This window comes from Apus apus, chromosome 3 (assembly GCF_020740795.1).
Source record: "Apus apus isolate bApuApu2 chromosome 3, bApuApu2.pri.cur, whole genome shotgun sequence".
NCBI classification, from domain to species: Eukaryota; Metazoa; Chordata; class Aves; order Apodiformes; family Apodidae; genus Apus; species Apus apus.
Window position 1 is genome coordinate 42441842 of NC_067284.1, and position 16404 is coordinate 42458245.

General features: G+C 38.2%; 2 protein-coding genes across 3 annotated transcripts in view; one reads left to right on the forward strand and one right to left on the reverse strand.

The window, feature by feature from the left end:
- Positions 1-16404, reverse strand: part of NT5DC1 (5'-nucleotidase domain containing 1) — a 135755-nt gene that overhangs the window by 105967 nt on the left and 13384 nt on the right. The gene's annotated exons all lie outside the window — the stretch shown is intronic.
- Positions 6066-13352, forward strand: COL10A1 (collagen type X alpha 1 chain). Its single transcript, XM_051614123.1, has 3 exons — positions 6066-6098; positions 6757-6910; positions 11199-13352. The coding sequence occupies exons 2-3, from the start codon at positions 6772-6774 to the stop codon at positions 13091-13093; spliced, it is 2034 nt and encodes a 677-aa protein (XP_051470083.1). The 5' UTR covers positions 6066-6098; positions 6757-6771; the 3' UTR covers positions 13094-13352.

Consider the following 16404-nt stretch of genomic DNA (forward strand, 5'->3'; position numbering starts at 1 on the left):
CAAAAATACAATCGCAGCTCAGTAAGACTAAAACCAGTCCTATTAATAATCATCAGGAACAATTAGGCTCCATGAATTCAACCTTATTTTGGATAAGGGAGAGTACAGGAAGTTCATATGCACACAAAACCAAAACTTTCCTAAGTTTCAATTTAAATAAATGAAAAGGAACCAGCAATATTTAAAATGCCACTCTTAAGAAAACTAACAAATCTCTTATTTTTAAAGTGAACTCAGACAACCTGTATTTGTTCTGGCTATAAAAATCTGGATTTTTTTTTTTATTTCCCCATCTCTGGCACTTGTTTTTAAACATGAAGTTTAAAACCAGCTTTGTGCCAATTGTGCCAATCCCAGAAGGCAGTGAGGTTTATGAATGAGACGATTCAGCAGGCTGACTACCTGCTCCTGTAACACCTATTTTTCATCAACTATTTGGAAGATTCCTCTAATTACTGAATACCTGAGAAGGTGCTTGAAGTTTTTCATCTATGGAAAATTAGGGGTAGTTCCCACCCTTCTTTTACCATGGTTTCTACTTTATTTACTGTAGTCCAAGGGAGTCTGAAAGAAACCTCAAGTCCAGCATGCACAGAGGTAGAACAAGAAAGTAAACACTTTTACTAAAGTCAGACAAAAAACAGAGCATGAATTAAAGGAAGCATGAAGATGAGTGAAAATTACCTTATCTTCATATATGCATAATGAAACGGAGCCACAAACAATGTAGTGTTGTTGAAAAACATTAATCTACAATAGTATCTGAATCTGAAGAACGTACATCAGAAATTAAAGTCTCAAAGGTTTCTCTACAACCCATGTGGGACACATCCTTTTCTGATGCTTCAGCACTGTCATTCAGTGCCTCTACAAGTGAACTCAGGATACAACTATAAATATTTAACTGGGTGTCATCTATTTAAATGCACTGCTATATTAAATAGAGTTCTTGTGATCAACAGTTACCTGACCTGAACAGAACAAACTGGTCATCAACCAGTCATTTTTGCAGTTCCAGACTAAATACAGACCATCTCTCCATTACTACATGAAAGTAGGACATTTTTTCAACCACAATTACAAGTGTTAGAAGTACAAGGGCTTTAAATCTATAAAAAGACTAATCCAGGACTGTAGGACTAACAGAGTTTCTTTTGTTTATTTGAGGATTGTTTACTGTATGAATGGCGATATGAATATGGATAGGACTGCACAGCCCCGAACATTACCATAACAAGCATCTATTAATTACAAAAAACGAAATGCATTCTGAAACTCAAATGAAATATTATTTTGCAATTAGCAAGATAAAATTTCTTCACTGAGATGTTTTCTAGTCCCATGCAGTCCAAGTGGCTAGTGTTGGAAAATACTCTCCATGTACACACAAAGTAACAACAATTACAAGACAAAATAAAGAAACAACAACATCAAAACAAAACCCAAAAAACCCCCCAGACTTCCCATCTGTATTGAATTCACAGATTTTCCTACTTCCTGTCTCTTTGGGTGCATTTCACTTGAGTACCAAGAAGCTGAAAAACATCTGCATTAGTTTTCCCCAGTAAAAAAGCTATAGAGGAGTAATTTGTTCCTCTGCACTCCTATTGAGGGCTTACCTGGCTGCTATCACGGGAGCACGCAAACACTCTCCAGCATTGTGTGACAGAAAGGGAGAGAGGATGCTTTTAAACCATGAACTGGAGAGGATTTAGGAGTTTCCAGAGTGTCATAAAGTGCACCACAAACTAGGAAACCCAACTACTTCTTCAGTTTCATGGCAGACTTTCAAACTTCTCTTAGGAACTCCTGAGTGTCTGTCTTTGAAAACTTAAAATTGGAAACTGGAGAATTTCTTCACCAGAGATGGTGCTACAGGTTATTACAGTCCATTACAAAATGCTAAGTACCATGAGGAGTTTTGAGTATAAGCACGTTAACAGAGGAAAACTTATCACAGACTAGGGTAGAATTTTCGAAGTTTACTTCAGGCAGGTAACAAAACTAGAACTGACACCATCAGAAGGCACTTGACATAGATACTGAGCTATAAGAAGCAAATTAAATGTTTCCTCTTAACTGTGTTGACATCTTTTGTCATCAATAACAAGTTACTCCTAATTTTTCCGACTACTTTTCAAACTACAGGAAAAACCTCCCAACAACACATTCTTGCCTGTTTCTTCAGAAATGACATTATCCAGCCAAACAAAAGGAGTAAACAGCCCTGGGGTCCTTGAGTACCCTATCTTAACATGAAAAGTAATTATAAACTACACAAATTTCAGGATTAAGACTAAAAGCCAATTATTATAAGTAAGAGTAAGACAAATTCTGAGTTCAGATGCAAACTTTCACTTTCAAAGAACTCACAGTTCTTTGAAACTATCTAAGCACATGGTTTTGCTTAGATGGTGCAAAATCAAGATCATAAATTCTAAGTCAAAACAATAAATCTAAACATATTCACACTGAAAATTCTCAGTATCAGGAACATAGTTAGCCAGTTCTTAACTATCACAAGGATTTAACCCAGTCTTTCTTTGAGTTTTGCATAATACTATGCTTAAATTAAGCTGTTCCCCTTTTCTTCCTTGTAAGCAATTGCTTATCATGGGACTCATTCAACTCCTTTGGCAAGTAACTTTCAGAACTGCGGTGAAAGTCAGTTCCCATTTCCCAAAGCATGGTGCCATTTCCACGTCACTTACACACGTGTTTCCATTCTGTGGGAGTAAGACACTGAAGGACAGAGAATTCTGGAAAGCATGTGCAAGTGCATGCTTTCTAACAACATTCAACAGCAAACTGAACATTTAGTCAGCAAACTTGATGAAATACTGCAGACTGCTGAAAACTGCATTAAAGACTGTGATTCTAGTACCTACTTCATATGGTCCAGAGAAACTATTTTGAGTCTTTTTATTGCAGTTAAGCTTAGGACTTAAACTATTAAATCACTGTTGTGAAGGAATACTACCATGGCTGCCCTTATATGGGAAGAAGCAGCCAATATATAACTAAAAAGAAAATTCTGGAAGGGTGCAATGGATCCCTGTGTCACACCATTATTGCTGACTATTGGGATAGTGGAGATACCTGCACTCGAAAGTAAAGAAAACTAAATGCATAGCATCAAATGAAAAGCACCTGTATGTTTATACTTTTAAAATAGATATGCAAATAACCCATCTTTTAAAAAATGTGCCATTACTGCAAATAGATATAAACAGGTATGTCTACTGCATGTATTTTTGCATGTGCAAATATATCCCAAAGCCTAGCTTTCATGAGTGTGCTTAGAGCTAAATGCATATTAGTACTCTGCCAATAAACAATATCCACAGCAAAAAGGAAAACATACAAAAGAAGTGAACTCCAATTCTAGCTCAATTTCCAGTATCCACAAAAAAACCTCCTCAAACCTGAGAATAAGATAGCACAATAGGGCAGAGCTTGGGTTAAACCCAAGGACAACAGGTTTGGCTGTATATACCTTTTGACCCCACAATCATCCCTATTTATGCAAAGACAAATAGATTATTTACTTTCCTGGACAGAAGGAGTTTAGGCAGGAAGTGAGGTGGCTGGGCAAATATCACTGTACATTATTGGTGCTTTTGTAACATTAAGTGTGCCTGCTTTGGGGGTATTTATGAATTAGGCTAGAAATTAGCATGAAACTGTGTGTGCATAAAACCATCACCTGCTGTTCTTAACTTCCTTAACCAAATATTGTCAAATTAGCAACAACCACACATCCCACTAAGGGCTGTATATTGAAATGTTTTCAAATCAAAAGCTATTTTTGGATTTATGTGAACCAAAAAAAGAAGCTGGAGTTTTATTTCTTCAAAGAGGAAATAAACTCTATGCCCATACATTTGCTGCCTCTGTCAAAAGGGGATGATTGGATTCTCATTTGAATTTATAGAGAATAATTTTTAAATAAAGCACCTTGAGAAGTTACACAAACAACTTGGGGACAAAGTTTCCTTCTTCAAAAGATTAAAAAGAACTGAACGCATGCACAGGGAGTGGACATCTCAGACACGCAAACATTCTCTAAAAACCACTGACCAGATTGGACACACAAACTTAATGAGGAAAGCAGGCTTCAGTCTGAAGCCCTCTGCAGTGGAAAGGGTTTATTTACAAAAATGGAACATAGTGTTGTTTAGAGGATGGCTAGGAAGAAGAATAGAAGAAAAGAACTGTTCAACAATACATTAAATAAATGACTGCAGCAGTCTTTAAAACACAACATTAATACAGCTCTCTAGTAAGCAAAGGAATTAGCACAATTGTAAGCAGAATAGACTTGATGGTCCATTGGTCTCTTTCAGTACAGTAACTTGTGTTCTAGGATATTTGCCATAATACATAAAAGCCAAAAAAAAGTTGTTACTTGGACAGTGTGGAATAAAACAAAGACACAAAGCAGCTAAAATCCAGCCCACATTAACCTGCCATTCCACAGGATAGCTGCAGAGTTCAGGGCCACCAGCTCAATCTTTTGGTTGGAACAGTAACAGGTGTCCCTTCCGTACCTAGCATGCATGAGAACTCCCAGTAACGCAGGTTATTTATTAGCATTCTTATAATGTAACATGCTAGTGCCCTTGCATTATTACAGGATGTCTACACTTGGTATTAGGATACCAGTACATACATGTTCTTTTGCACAGGTACTGCTTCTAACTCATCAAAAGGCTCCCCAGACAGCTTCCACAAATGGCATAAATTAACTTGAAAAATATATGCTTGCTTTACCATGACAGTAACTTGTAGCATAAGCTTAGCTTCCTTTAGGAACAACACAGATGTAATTTATCTTTGTTTTTCGACTAAGTTTTGGTGCAAGGTAAACAGAATTTCAGACACATCCAAAAATCTAGCTCCTACAAGACCGAATACTACAATGTCAAAGAAGTCTGCAATTTGCAAAAGAGTTTTAATACATAGGTAACATACATAAGTACTTTTGCTGAGAATATTTATTAAAGGAAAGTGCACTATATATTTAGCTCTACAGTTTCATCCTTAATGAGAAAGGTTTTTCTTATTTTGTCTTTCCATCTTAAATGAAGTTTCAGAGTCACAAACAATTCAAGGACTGAAAATGACTGCCTGTTTAGTACTGACCAAAATGATGCTGAAACTCTAAGATTCCATTATTTACACAAAAAAAGAAAACTCAATGTGTGGATACAGTCTGTTAAGCAAGATTAGTTTAACAAACTTTCTTAATGGCTAAAACCAGTTTATATTTTAATAAAAAAGACAAACTGAAATCAAGTCTGATACACCAACATTAAACCAGCAGATTAAGTTTACTAAACTGAAATTATTTAATAGGAAAAACATGCATCTAGTAGAAGTACAGCAATAACTACATTTGATTGAATAAACCATTAAAAAGTCAATAATTAAATGCAGAAAAGCTCAAAAAAGCTTCAACCTCCTGAAACAACCACTGCTTAAAAGTACCCTTCAGTTTCTCACACAAACATTTTAATTGATTATAAATTCTCCACTCATATCTCAATTAACAATTACTCACATAAGTAGTCTCTATAGACTTCAGTGGGGTTACCCCTGAAAGTAACAGCTTAAAGTTCATAGATTTTTCCTTAAAACACTTACGAGAGAAATCCAAATCATAGAATTAAGCACTTAAAATTATCAACCTTACTTACAAGTTCATTATTTTTTCCAACGTTACCTTTCTTAGTTCTAAAAACAGAGGGGCCATACAATTTTAGAAAATACTGTGAGCAATTCAAGTGCATCAACAATAAGAAATCCAAGGGAAGAAGAAAAAAAACACAACATTTAACAGGATCTAGGATGACTGCCCAAAATAGCTTCCCCCACCCCTAAAAAACACACATATACACATAGATAATTACTGCTTACTGATTTTTGAGGAGGAGCTTGTCCCCAGCAGTCACCCAGCTAAGAGGAAAATAGTATAAATACTCAAGGGTGACACTTGAAATTATCAGCTTCTGCTCACTCACCAGTGGCAGAAGAACTCCTCAACAGAGGAGGATTCACTGCTCTTCTACTCTGCATTGCAGCTCCACAACATTCTGGTATGTGATTTTGTGATTTCATTTCAATTTCTTTGGTTTTGAAGGTAATTTCCACAGGATAGATGTTTTCTGGTGGGGGGGAAGGGGTTGATATTTAAGGGCCAGTGACAGCATTCTTCCTGCCACTGGGGATATTTGAAAGACTACAGATAAAAGCATGGTTTCAAGCAAGGCAATGTGAGGTTTTTGCCACTGATGCTGAAGAGTGAGGACTTGATACTTCACCTGCTATATAGCTTTAGACAGGGGCAATAAGGTCGTGGTAGTGTCTATGTATTTCCACTGGACACTTTTCCTTGTTTCAGGAGTTTTGATGTGTGCAATGCCTGAACTTGCTCTTAGAGCCCTAATGTAACTCAGAAAACAATGACTGTTTCTGAAGACAGTAGTTTTAAATAGGCTGGCATCCATTTAAAATTATTATTTTCTAATGACTAGGACTATTGCCTCTAAGCCATCTATACAAAAGCTCTATCAAAAGTGATAGCAATAATTATTCCCTATTTCTTAGGGTTTTTTTCACAAATAATGAAAGTTATTTGTGAAATAATGTTACTTTTAATACCAATAGTTTAAGGAAACTCATTTAGCCATGCACAAGAAATAGATCTGAACAGCTCTGCTTTATAACAAACTTTTTCTCCCATTTTTATCACAGAACAGATTTGGAAACATGCACTTGCAAATATCCTCACTGCTGCTGTTTTGTCTGAACATTGTCCATGGTAGCGATGGATATTTTTCTGAGCAATACCAGAAACAATCTAGCATCAAGGGGCCACATTTTCTCCCATTCAATGTAAAGAGTGAAGGTAAGTTTACTTTTTGTTATTTTTTTGATAATAATAAACTAACACGATTATTCCTAATAGGTCAATAGATGAAGACAACCTCTATGTATATTTGATAGGCATTCAACTTTCACTAACAGTTCAGATTTATTAAAATAATGTCATAATTGCAGAAAGAGCTAGCAGTGGCTTTGGCAGTCCTATTGACAAAGATGCACACTTGCCACAGACTTTTTTTATATACAATAATTATCAAAGGCATATAGAGCAGAAACAAAATCACAGCTAGAGATCTGATTTTCAGTAGTGGGAATAATACAATGTGATTGTGTGCATAACTATGTACAACATGGTAATTATTCTCAAATTTCTTGATTCAACATTAGGGGTTCTAACAGACCTGTCACCTACAATATTCAAAAAGAACTACATACTCTCTTATGTCATCTCTACTTAAAACAGACCTTAGATGTGAACTTAAATATATGTCTGATACAGCCAAATTAATCTAGAAAGACAAAAATTTGATACGTACTAATAAAAATTATAAACCCCTACACAGTTTTTTAAAGAGTGATTTAATTTTATACTTTAATTATCAGATTCATCTCTTTGCAATATAAAACTTACAGCTGTATTATAAAATGTTCTCTTCGTTTAATAAATGAGTCTTATTGTATCAGGCAGTTTGTATACGCAATACATAATTGCAATGCTATACGTTGTGACATCTTATTTCTGGGTATCCATTCTGTCCTTGTAAGTCAAATGGGTGGCTCTACTCGGTGTTTGAAACTATGAGTTCTATTTTATTTTTCCATGCTTAGGCCAAAGCTTTTTTAGTAACTTGATATCAAAGCTTCTAACTTCCTGGGTGCTTGTTTTGTTTGATGAATTGTCCCCCAAAAGATGATCAGCAGTCTCTATTCAAAGTCATCACCACTAAAATTAAGAGAACTGAGTTCCTTGTAAACATCCCTCCCTGCCCTACCCCCTGAACACTATTTTATTTTAGACAGCAATGCACTATTCAGAATAGCTTTCACTTTTTCTGTATCCCAACTACTGTTGGTTCTAATAATCATACTTGGGTAGAAATGAGGAAGCTGAATTGAGGGACTCAGAAAATAGGATTTGCAAATAAGCTTCTCTTCACACACAAAACCCGGCATTTTAGGCTCTTTCTGCATTAGAAAAATAGGGTAGCACAACAAAAGCTGATCTGGAGAGCAGAACAGTTGCTGCTCAGGACATAGAATCCACATTACCTTAATTTAGGAGGTTTTATTTCAGAATAGCTCTAGTCTGATCCTTTGGACTAGATTATGATGAGCAGCACATACTGAGTCCAAAGATACAGCCCTGGTCTAAAAGCCCAACCAGCTTTCACTTACGTGTAACACAAAAACTCGGCAGTAAGAAGCAAGTGAAAGCAGGATGGCTGGGAACTTATCCCCCAAAATGTTGTTCTGGGCTGTACCAAAGTAGTCACAGTTTCATACCATGCCTTCAGCACAAGGACTTTCTCGAATCCTACCATCACTCTCAGATTGAATTTAGGTACATGCACAAATAGCTACTCTGAGGACTTAATAACCAGAATTGCCTGTGGGTTAGGGTTGCATTTCCTCCCTCTCCCCTCATTAACTTTTCATAGTGTTTTTCCATTACTTTATTCAGAATAATTTACATATTTATATTATTTTTAAAGTGAAGTACAATATTTACTTATTTTTTTTCTACCGTATTTCACTTGCTTCACTTCTCATACTGGTTTTTTCACCTTTCTATAGAAAATATTTGGGAAGGGGGAAATCAACAGCAAATTAAGAAAAAGAATAGAAGAAGCATGGTAGACAGAAAATAGAATTAAAGGAGGAAATGCATTATCCTGAACTAGGTCTTCACTTCATATACTAACACAGACTGTAACGTGTGTGACATTTTAAACTAGAAGGTTTTTGTCTTGATCTCTTTGAAAAGTCCTAGTTGAGAATAATCAAGTCTTACTGTTCAGCAATGCTTAAGTAAGTTGTTATTGCAGGTTATGCTAAAGTCTTCGTATTTGATTCAATACATAAATAAGGTTTGACAGCATGCATATAACAAGCCAACTTTGCATCAAGATATGTGCCAAGACATACAAAAGAGTAACCATCAGTAACTTCAATTTTCTCAGTAAAAATCCCACTTCATTAATGTGTTCAGCTGTCCTTTCCTCAGAGGACTTGCTGTTGTCTCTAGACAGCACAATCACCAGACATTATAATCTAAAAGCAGCACAATTTTGAAACAATTCCGGTCCTCACAGAAAATCTCTGCAACAACATGAACACTGACAGCCTTCAGCATTTCATGCAAAAAAACCACCACCCACCACTTTGGGAACCTAGGACTGATATGAAGGTGCATCTAAAACATGGTTAAGAAAGCAAGTAGTCTTATTTTTCCCACAATGCTTCACAACTGAAATAGCATTAGCTCAGGAACCTGTTTTTCGTATTTGTATTGAGGCTTTGATCTGACCTGCCTGTGTCCTCTGATGTGAACATAGAGTTTTTGAAGTTCTATCCAGATAGAACCTATGGAATAAATTCAGTCTGCTCCAGTCGAGTACACTGTTTTCTCCGATAGGAGCTCTTTATCTGTGGTAAAGAGAAAATGTGTGATATGTAAAGAAAAATTTACATGCTGGTTCTGCTGCAGGGTACATGTTAATGTTGACATGCTTCAGCCTTTTCCAAATTATTTTTTTCATATGATGTAGTTATTGCAATTTTCTATGTCACCTATGTAACAAGAAAACCAACTTGCAATTGCACCCTACTGAATCTGGGAGTTGAGCAGTAAGAAATTCAACATCACCAGTAAAATACCAAGGACTACACCAGACTTGTCAGTGATACAGATTTCACAATCTCCTTTGCAGCTGAGAAGGAAGTATGTTTGCTTTTTCAGTCTGTCAATAAATCAGATAGTGCTTTCTTTCTACGTGTAGGACTTGAACAGTTATCTGCCTTTTCATTGCCTTAAGGAGGATGAGATAGAAAGGAGTGCAAAATGCACCAGAAAAAATGAAAATGCTCTCTATGCTTGGTAGACAAGACCAGTTTTCCTGGCAACACAAGAGGGCAACTTTGCAGATCCAATATCAAACAAAAATAAAATGTAATTCATATACAGGCATCTATTTTTTTAAATACAGTATGTACAAGAATAGCTTTCTTACTCCATCTCATTTTTGGTTCCTCAAGACTAATGACAGATTGAAAAAAGCAATTATCTAAGAGACAGTAGAACAGTCACTGCATAAAATTTCATTTATATATATAACTCCTACACACTGCTGTCTTTGTGAGAAACTGAAATGCAACCTTTGGTCCAATTGTCGATCTTACCAGTCTTTTCTAAATGAGCATTAAACAGAATATGTTGCCATTATTAAAAACAGAATTCATGCTCTTCCTATATCCCTCAGTTTTTATTTTTAAAATTACCTCTTAAGTTTACACTCATCATAGCAAACTACTGAAGTGGTCTCACAGTATTCATGTTAATATGTCTACAAATCATCATTTTAATTCCAAAAGGAAGCTGCAAGCTCCCCCAAAGTTCACAGAAAACTAAGCAGGGAGCTTGCTTATTTCTCTGTGACATTGGTTAGGTGGCTCCACCTGCTGTTTCGATACCTAGGAAAATGAGGTATTAATGCTAAAATTCTGACTGCAGTACTATCAGTTGTGACCTTGTCACTGTGAAATGTTTACGACAAACAAAAATCTTTAAGACAGTATTTGAAAATACTTCATATGTTTACAAAAAAAACCAGAGCAATGGCCCACTTTCAGAGGTGCAAAGGGAGGAAAGAACAAAATCTCACTACACTGAAGTAGTATCAAGTAGTTTCAGAAAAGCAGCTACACCTGCACAGGAAGCTCTCTCTGGTTTCATTCATCACCAAGATGCAAATCTGATAACCTGCTTAGTCAGTTACCGAGTTGTTGTTTGGTTCTTTTTTTTTTTTTTTTCTTTCTTTCTTAATAGTTAACATCTACTTGCACAGTATCTTTTAAATTCTAGAGGCCTTGTAGCTCACAACTCTAACATGTTTGCACTCGTTTATTTTTCATTTAAGAGCTCTGAGATACTTTTGCCCTCAACATCTGGTTCTCAGTGACCACAAGTATTAGAAACTGGGCTTCTATGAGGTTCAAATTAAGTTCACCCTTCACACATTTTCACCACCATGCTACAAGTTTGCAAATCTGTTGTGGCTGCCCTGGTTGACCTGTTTTTCTCTCTCTCATAGGTGTGCAGGTAAGGGGTGAACAAGGACCGCCTGGCCCCCCAGGCCCTATTGGACCAAGAGGTCAACCAGGTCCTGCAGGAAAGCCAGGGTTTGGAAGTCCTGGTCCCCAAGGCCCCCCTGGCCCCCCAGGACCTCCTGGATTCTCTGCCCTTGGAAAGCCAGGCATGCCAGGTCTACCAGGAAAGCCAGGAGAGAGAGGACTAACTGGTGAGAAAGGAGAAGCTGGACCTGTTGGGCTCCCAGGAGCAAGAGGGCCACAAGGACCCCCTGGCACTCCAGGCCCCTCAGGACTGTCTGTTCCTGGCAAGCCAGGACCACAAGGACCTCCAGGAGCTCAAGGGCCAAGAGGTCCCCCTGGCGAGAGGGGAGAGCCAGGTATCCCTGGTATAAATGGACAAAAGGGAGAAAATGGATTTGGCATTCCAGGTCGCCCAGGTAGCAGGGGTCTTCCAGGCCCACAGGGGCCTCGGGGCCTCCCTGGTCCTGCTGGTATAGGGAAGCCTGGTGAAAATGGTCTTCCAGGCCAGCCAGGTATGAAAGGTGACAGAGGTTTACCAGGTGCACCCGGAGCAGCTGGGATGCCAGGTCCCCAGGGTCCCCCAGGAGAACCTGGAGAAACTGGCGTCGGCAAGCCTGGGCCAATGGGACCTCCAGGAGCAGCAGGCATCCCTGGAGCCAAGGGACACCCCGGACCCACAGGCTTGCCTGGATCCCCAGGTCTCCCAGGATTTGGAAAGCCAGGATTGCCAGGAATGAAAGGACACCGAGGGCCTGAAGGTCCTGCTGGCCTTCCAGGACCTAAAGGAGACCGAGGCCCAGCTGGTGTTCCAGGAGAACCAGGGCCTGCTGGGCCACCAGGGAGCATGGGCCCTCAAGGACTCAAAGGCTTGCCTGGTGAGAGTGGCCTGCCCGGGCCCAAAGGCGACATGGGCCCTGCAGGCCCCCCAGGATTCCCAGGAGCTAAGGGTGAACGAGGCCTACCAGGATTAGAGGGAAAACCAGGATACCCAGGAGAGCAAGGTCTTGCTGGTCCTAAGGGACACCCAGGCTTCCCAGGTCCGAAAGGCGATGCTGGCCACGCTGGGCTGCCTGGCTTGCCTGGTCCAATGGGTCCACAAGGAGTTAAGGGACTGCCAGGGATCAACGGTGAGCCAGGCCCCAGAGGGCCTTCAGGAATACCTGGGACCAGAGGCCCCATTGGCCCCCCGGGCCTGCCAGGAGCCCCCGGTGCCAAAGGTGAGCCAGGAGCACCAGGACTGCCAGGCCCAGCAGGTATTTCTACGAAAGGCTTAAGTGGACCCATGGGACCCCCTGGACCCCCAGGGCCCAAAGGGAACAACGGAGAGCCTGGCTTGCCAGGCCCCCCAGGCCCTCCTGGTCCCCCTGGCCAAGCCGTAATCCCACAGATGCCCGAAGGTTACATTAAAGCAGGGGAGTCTCGGGAGCTATCAGGAATGTCTTTCGTGAAAGGAGGAGTAAACCAAGCTCTTACAGGGATGCCCGTGTCTGCTTTCAGTGTCATCCTCTCAAAAGCCTACCCTGGGGCAACAGTCCCCATCAAATTTGATAAAATCTTGTACAATAGGCAGCAACACTATGACCCCAGAACAGGAATCTTCACCTGCAGGATCCCTGGACTGTACTATTTCTCCTACCATGTACATGCAAAAGGTACAAATGTTTGGGTTGCACTCTACAAAAACGGTTCCCCACTCATGTACACGTATGATGAGTACAAGAAAGGATACCTTGACCAGGCTTCTGGCAGTGCTGTCATTGATCTCATGGAGAATGATCAAGTATGGCTCCAACTGCCCAATTCAGAATCTAATGGTCTCTACTCCTCTGACTACGTTCACTCTTCTTTCTCAGGTTTCCTATTTGCTCATATCTAACAACATCCCACTTACACTATCCTGACACTTTCTCCTTCAGACCATTTTAACAGGGTGCTGATCTGATTCATCACTAGCAGGTCATGCAACTTCAATTTTGCAACAGAAATGGAGGAGGGAGTGAGAAGGTGGAAGAGAGTGGTTCAAACCTAGTAGAGTAATATTATATGTTTTAACAGAATTTTCATAAGAAAATTTTTTCAAATTATGATCAATTGTCCAAATGAATGCAACATTAAAATTTTATGAATTAATATAATGCAGCAGTCTCTCTCTTTTTTCTTTTTTTTTTTTCTTTTATTTTTTTAATTAAAAAAACCCCAAACAAACAGGATTTTTAACGTTCAGTCCTCATAACAAATAAAGTAGCTATTCCAGGACTCTTGATCATACCCTCCTATACCTGAATTAACTGAAGGTATTATTCAAAGTATACAGTCTCAGATACAGCACGGTCATCAAAACAGATAATATATACTTTAGTGATGTTAGTCTGCTGTCAGTTTCATCTTTAAACTAACAAACAGGAGTCAAGAAAACAATCCTAATATAGTGCATACCATGTCACAATTCCATTTTTCTTATTAAGGAATAACTATCCTGCAGAAAGGCAGATTTTCAAGCTATTACGTGTTATTGAAGATCTAGAACTTCCACAATATCAAAAAGCAACCAGATTTGAAGCCTAGAAACCTACTCAGCTTTCTTTGATGCAAAATTATAATCTGCAGCAACAAGCTTATTCAGTGTTTTTTTAAGCTCCTAACATTCTGTAAAACTAAAATGTTCAGAGCACAATAAAACTGTCACCAAATCCAGAAGAGCATATGTGCACAAGCATGCAGACATAAAAGCACAACAGCTTTACCACCCCAAAACTGGAGACTGTCTTTGCACTGCTTTTCCCTGACCCGTTCATGCCTTTAAAACACAATACTCTTTGGCCTGTATTTTACTTAAATGTAAAATGTATCAAATAATGACAGCAATCAGCAGACATAATTGTATTTACTACATACACACATCTCACAAAAGTTAGTCTGTTACATTACTATGAAAAGTTAATGGTATTAAGTAAGCTAGCATAGTAAAATTATTGTTTATAAATTATCAAACCATAATAGTTTGATCACACGCTTCTTCCAATGACCACTTACATTCACATGCTTTAAAAGTACCATATACATCAAAACCTTATCAACTCTTGAACTAATATTTTTAGCTTAGTGGGTTTTTTTAACAGAAGTTTTTAACAACTTGAACTAAAAGTATATAGGCTCATGTTTCTAAGTTTTTTGATATCACCATTTCTTCATGCAAGCAGAACTTGCAGCTTGCTATATTACATCCCTTTAAAATAAGCAGTTTCTCAAGTACTTGATAATATGTTGGGATTTATAAAAAAAGTGAGGACACCGTTAGGTTGATCCATCATTAGGATAGCTAATTAGAAGAACTACCAAGAAGGTAACATTGCAGAATTGTTTTTTCTCCTCTTAAGTGTTGCTGGTGAGGGAAGCCTGTAGCTTTGACTACATCATGGTAAATTAGTAAGTGCTTAGGTAAAGAGCGTAACACGAGATCTGCTTGTTTTAGCAGCCAAGTGGACCTAGGAAAGCAAATATGTGCTACTATTATAAATATTGCACACAAATGGACAGGAATACAATTAGTAAGTAGCAAACCTGTGATCGTTTTCCTTTAAGCCAAAATGAAACTCTAGACACTTGAGTCTGAATTGTTTATCCCTACTTTTCTACTTTTCTGTTTTAGGCCAAATATTGATTATAATCTCACAGGAATTTTTTGCACTAAAAATGTTTCCCTATACAGTCCCTTGCATTAGTTCAACAGTACTTTCCAGTATCTCAACATAACAGGTGCTGCTGCCAACACATTCAACCAATCTGGCAGTTTTGTTTCAGAAACAAATAGAGGGACTAGGTATTGGAGCTGGAAAATACTGCCCAGTAGTTGTAAAGTTTCTGGTTAATTGTTTTACATCTGAAACATACGCCAAAGTACATGTTTCAAATTGCTGGAGAAGCCTGGTGCTCAGCAGTATGTTACTTTTCCATGATTCCAATGAACTAGTCTCTGCACAAAAACCTGGGCCTAGACAGTATTCATATTGTTTACCCACTTTAAGTCAGGTTTTGTGCTTTAACATCTTTGTTCCTTGAATGAATACATAGGACTTTAAATAAGGCTACAGCTTAGTACCTCAGGGCTGTCTTTTTGGAGGGTTTTCACAGTGTTCAGACAGTGGACCATTTATGAAAGCACCACTTAACACTGAAAAGCTAGAAATTGCACATGGAACTGTGGCACAAGCACAGCTTTTCCCCCAATTTTATCTTTGGATTCTCAATTCAGAGGGAACCTTGAGAAGATTTAAAATTTATTTTTTAATATATATTTTCTCCAAATGAAGAGCAGCAATCTACATAAATATAAAGCTCTTCCAGAAATCGTATTTTCTGGATCAGGAGCATTAGAGTAAAGAAAATCCAATACAAGATAAAAATAAAAACATAAGAGCCTGTAATAGTACAAAACTCACTTCCAAAGGCTTCAAAAATTATTTCTGAGACCAATTTCAGTAGCTCTTAAGTGTTCAAACACATGAAGCACCCAAACAATCCCTTCTGTATTTAGCTACAAAGTCCACCAGAGAAGTGTGGCAAATTTATTTGTTTCTATCTTTGTTATCATTTTCACAGTTAAGACAAATAATGATCTCTCATCACTGGACTACATCAACATTAGGAATTTCTAATGTTTTGCATAATTTTTGGAGGGTTCTCTTTTGGCCAAAAAAGCATCTTTGCTTTTTCTTTTGTTGTATTTGAAGTTGCATATAAAGGATATAATGCACATATCACAGACATCTAGATTCAATACCTTCTGCCAAGAAAAAAAGAGTAATAACATAAATTGGAATAAAAAAACTGTCAGAGTGTGTGTGTGCGTGTCCATGCATGGTTTTTTTGAATGGAGTAGTTCAGAAAGATCCAAAATTTTCCTTCCCAAAGTAACACTTCCCATACATCAGCATGCCACTTCAGAATACCAATCAATCATATAAAACACAAAATGCACATTACTAAAAACCAGTTTTTAAATCTAGCATTTTGTTTCTCTCTTAATTTTCTTTTTTGTAAAAAATGGTCAAAAACAAATTTCTTAAATGTGTCTCTGAAATCTGATAGGAGATCCCAACAAGCCTTTTCATGGGCAATTTACAGTCTCTGTTACCATATTAGCCATTATCTTTTTACTTCAAAAATTAAATATAATCTAATGAATTT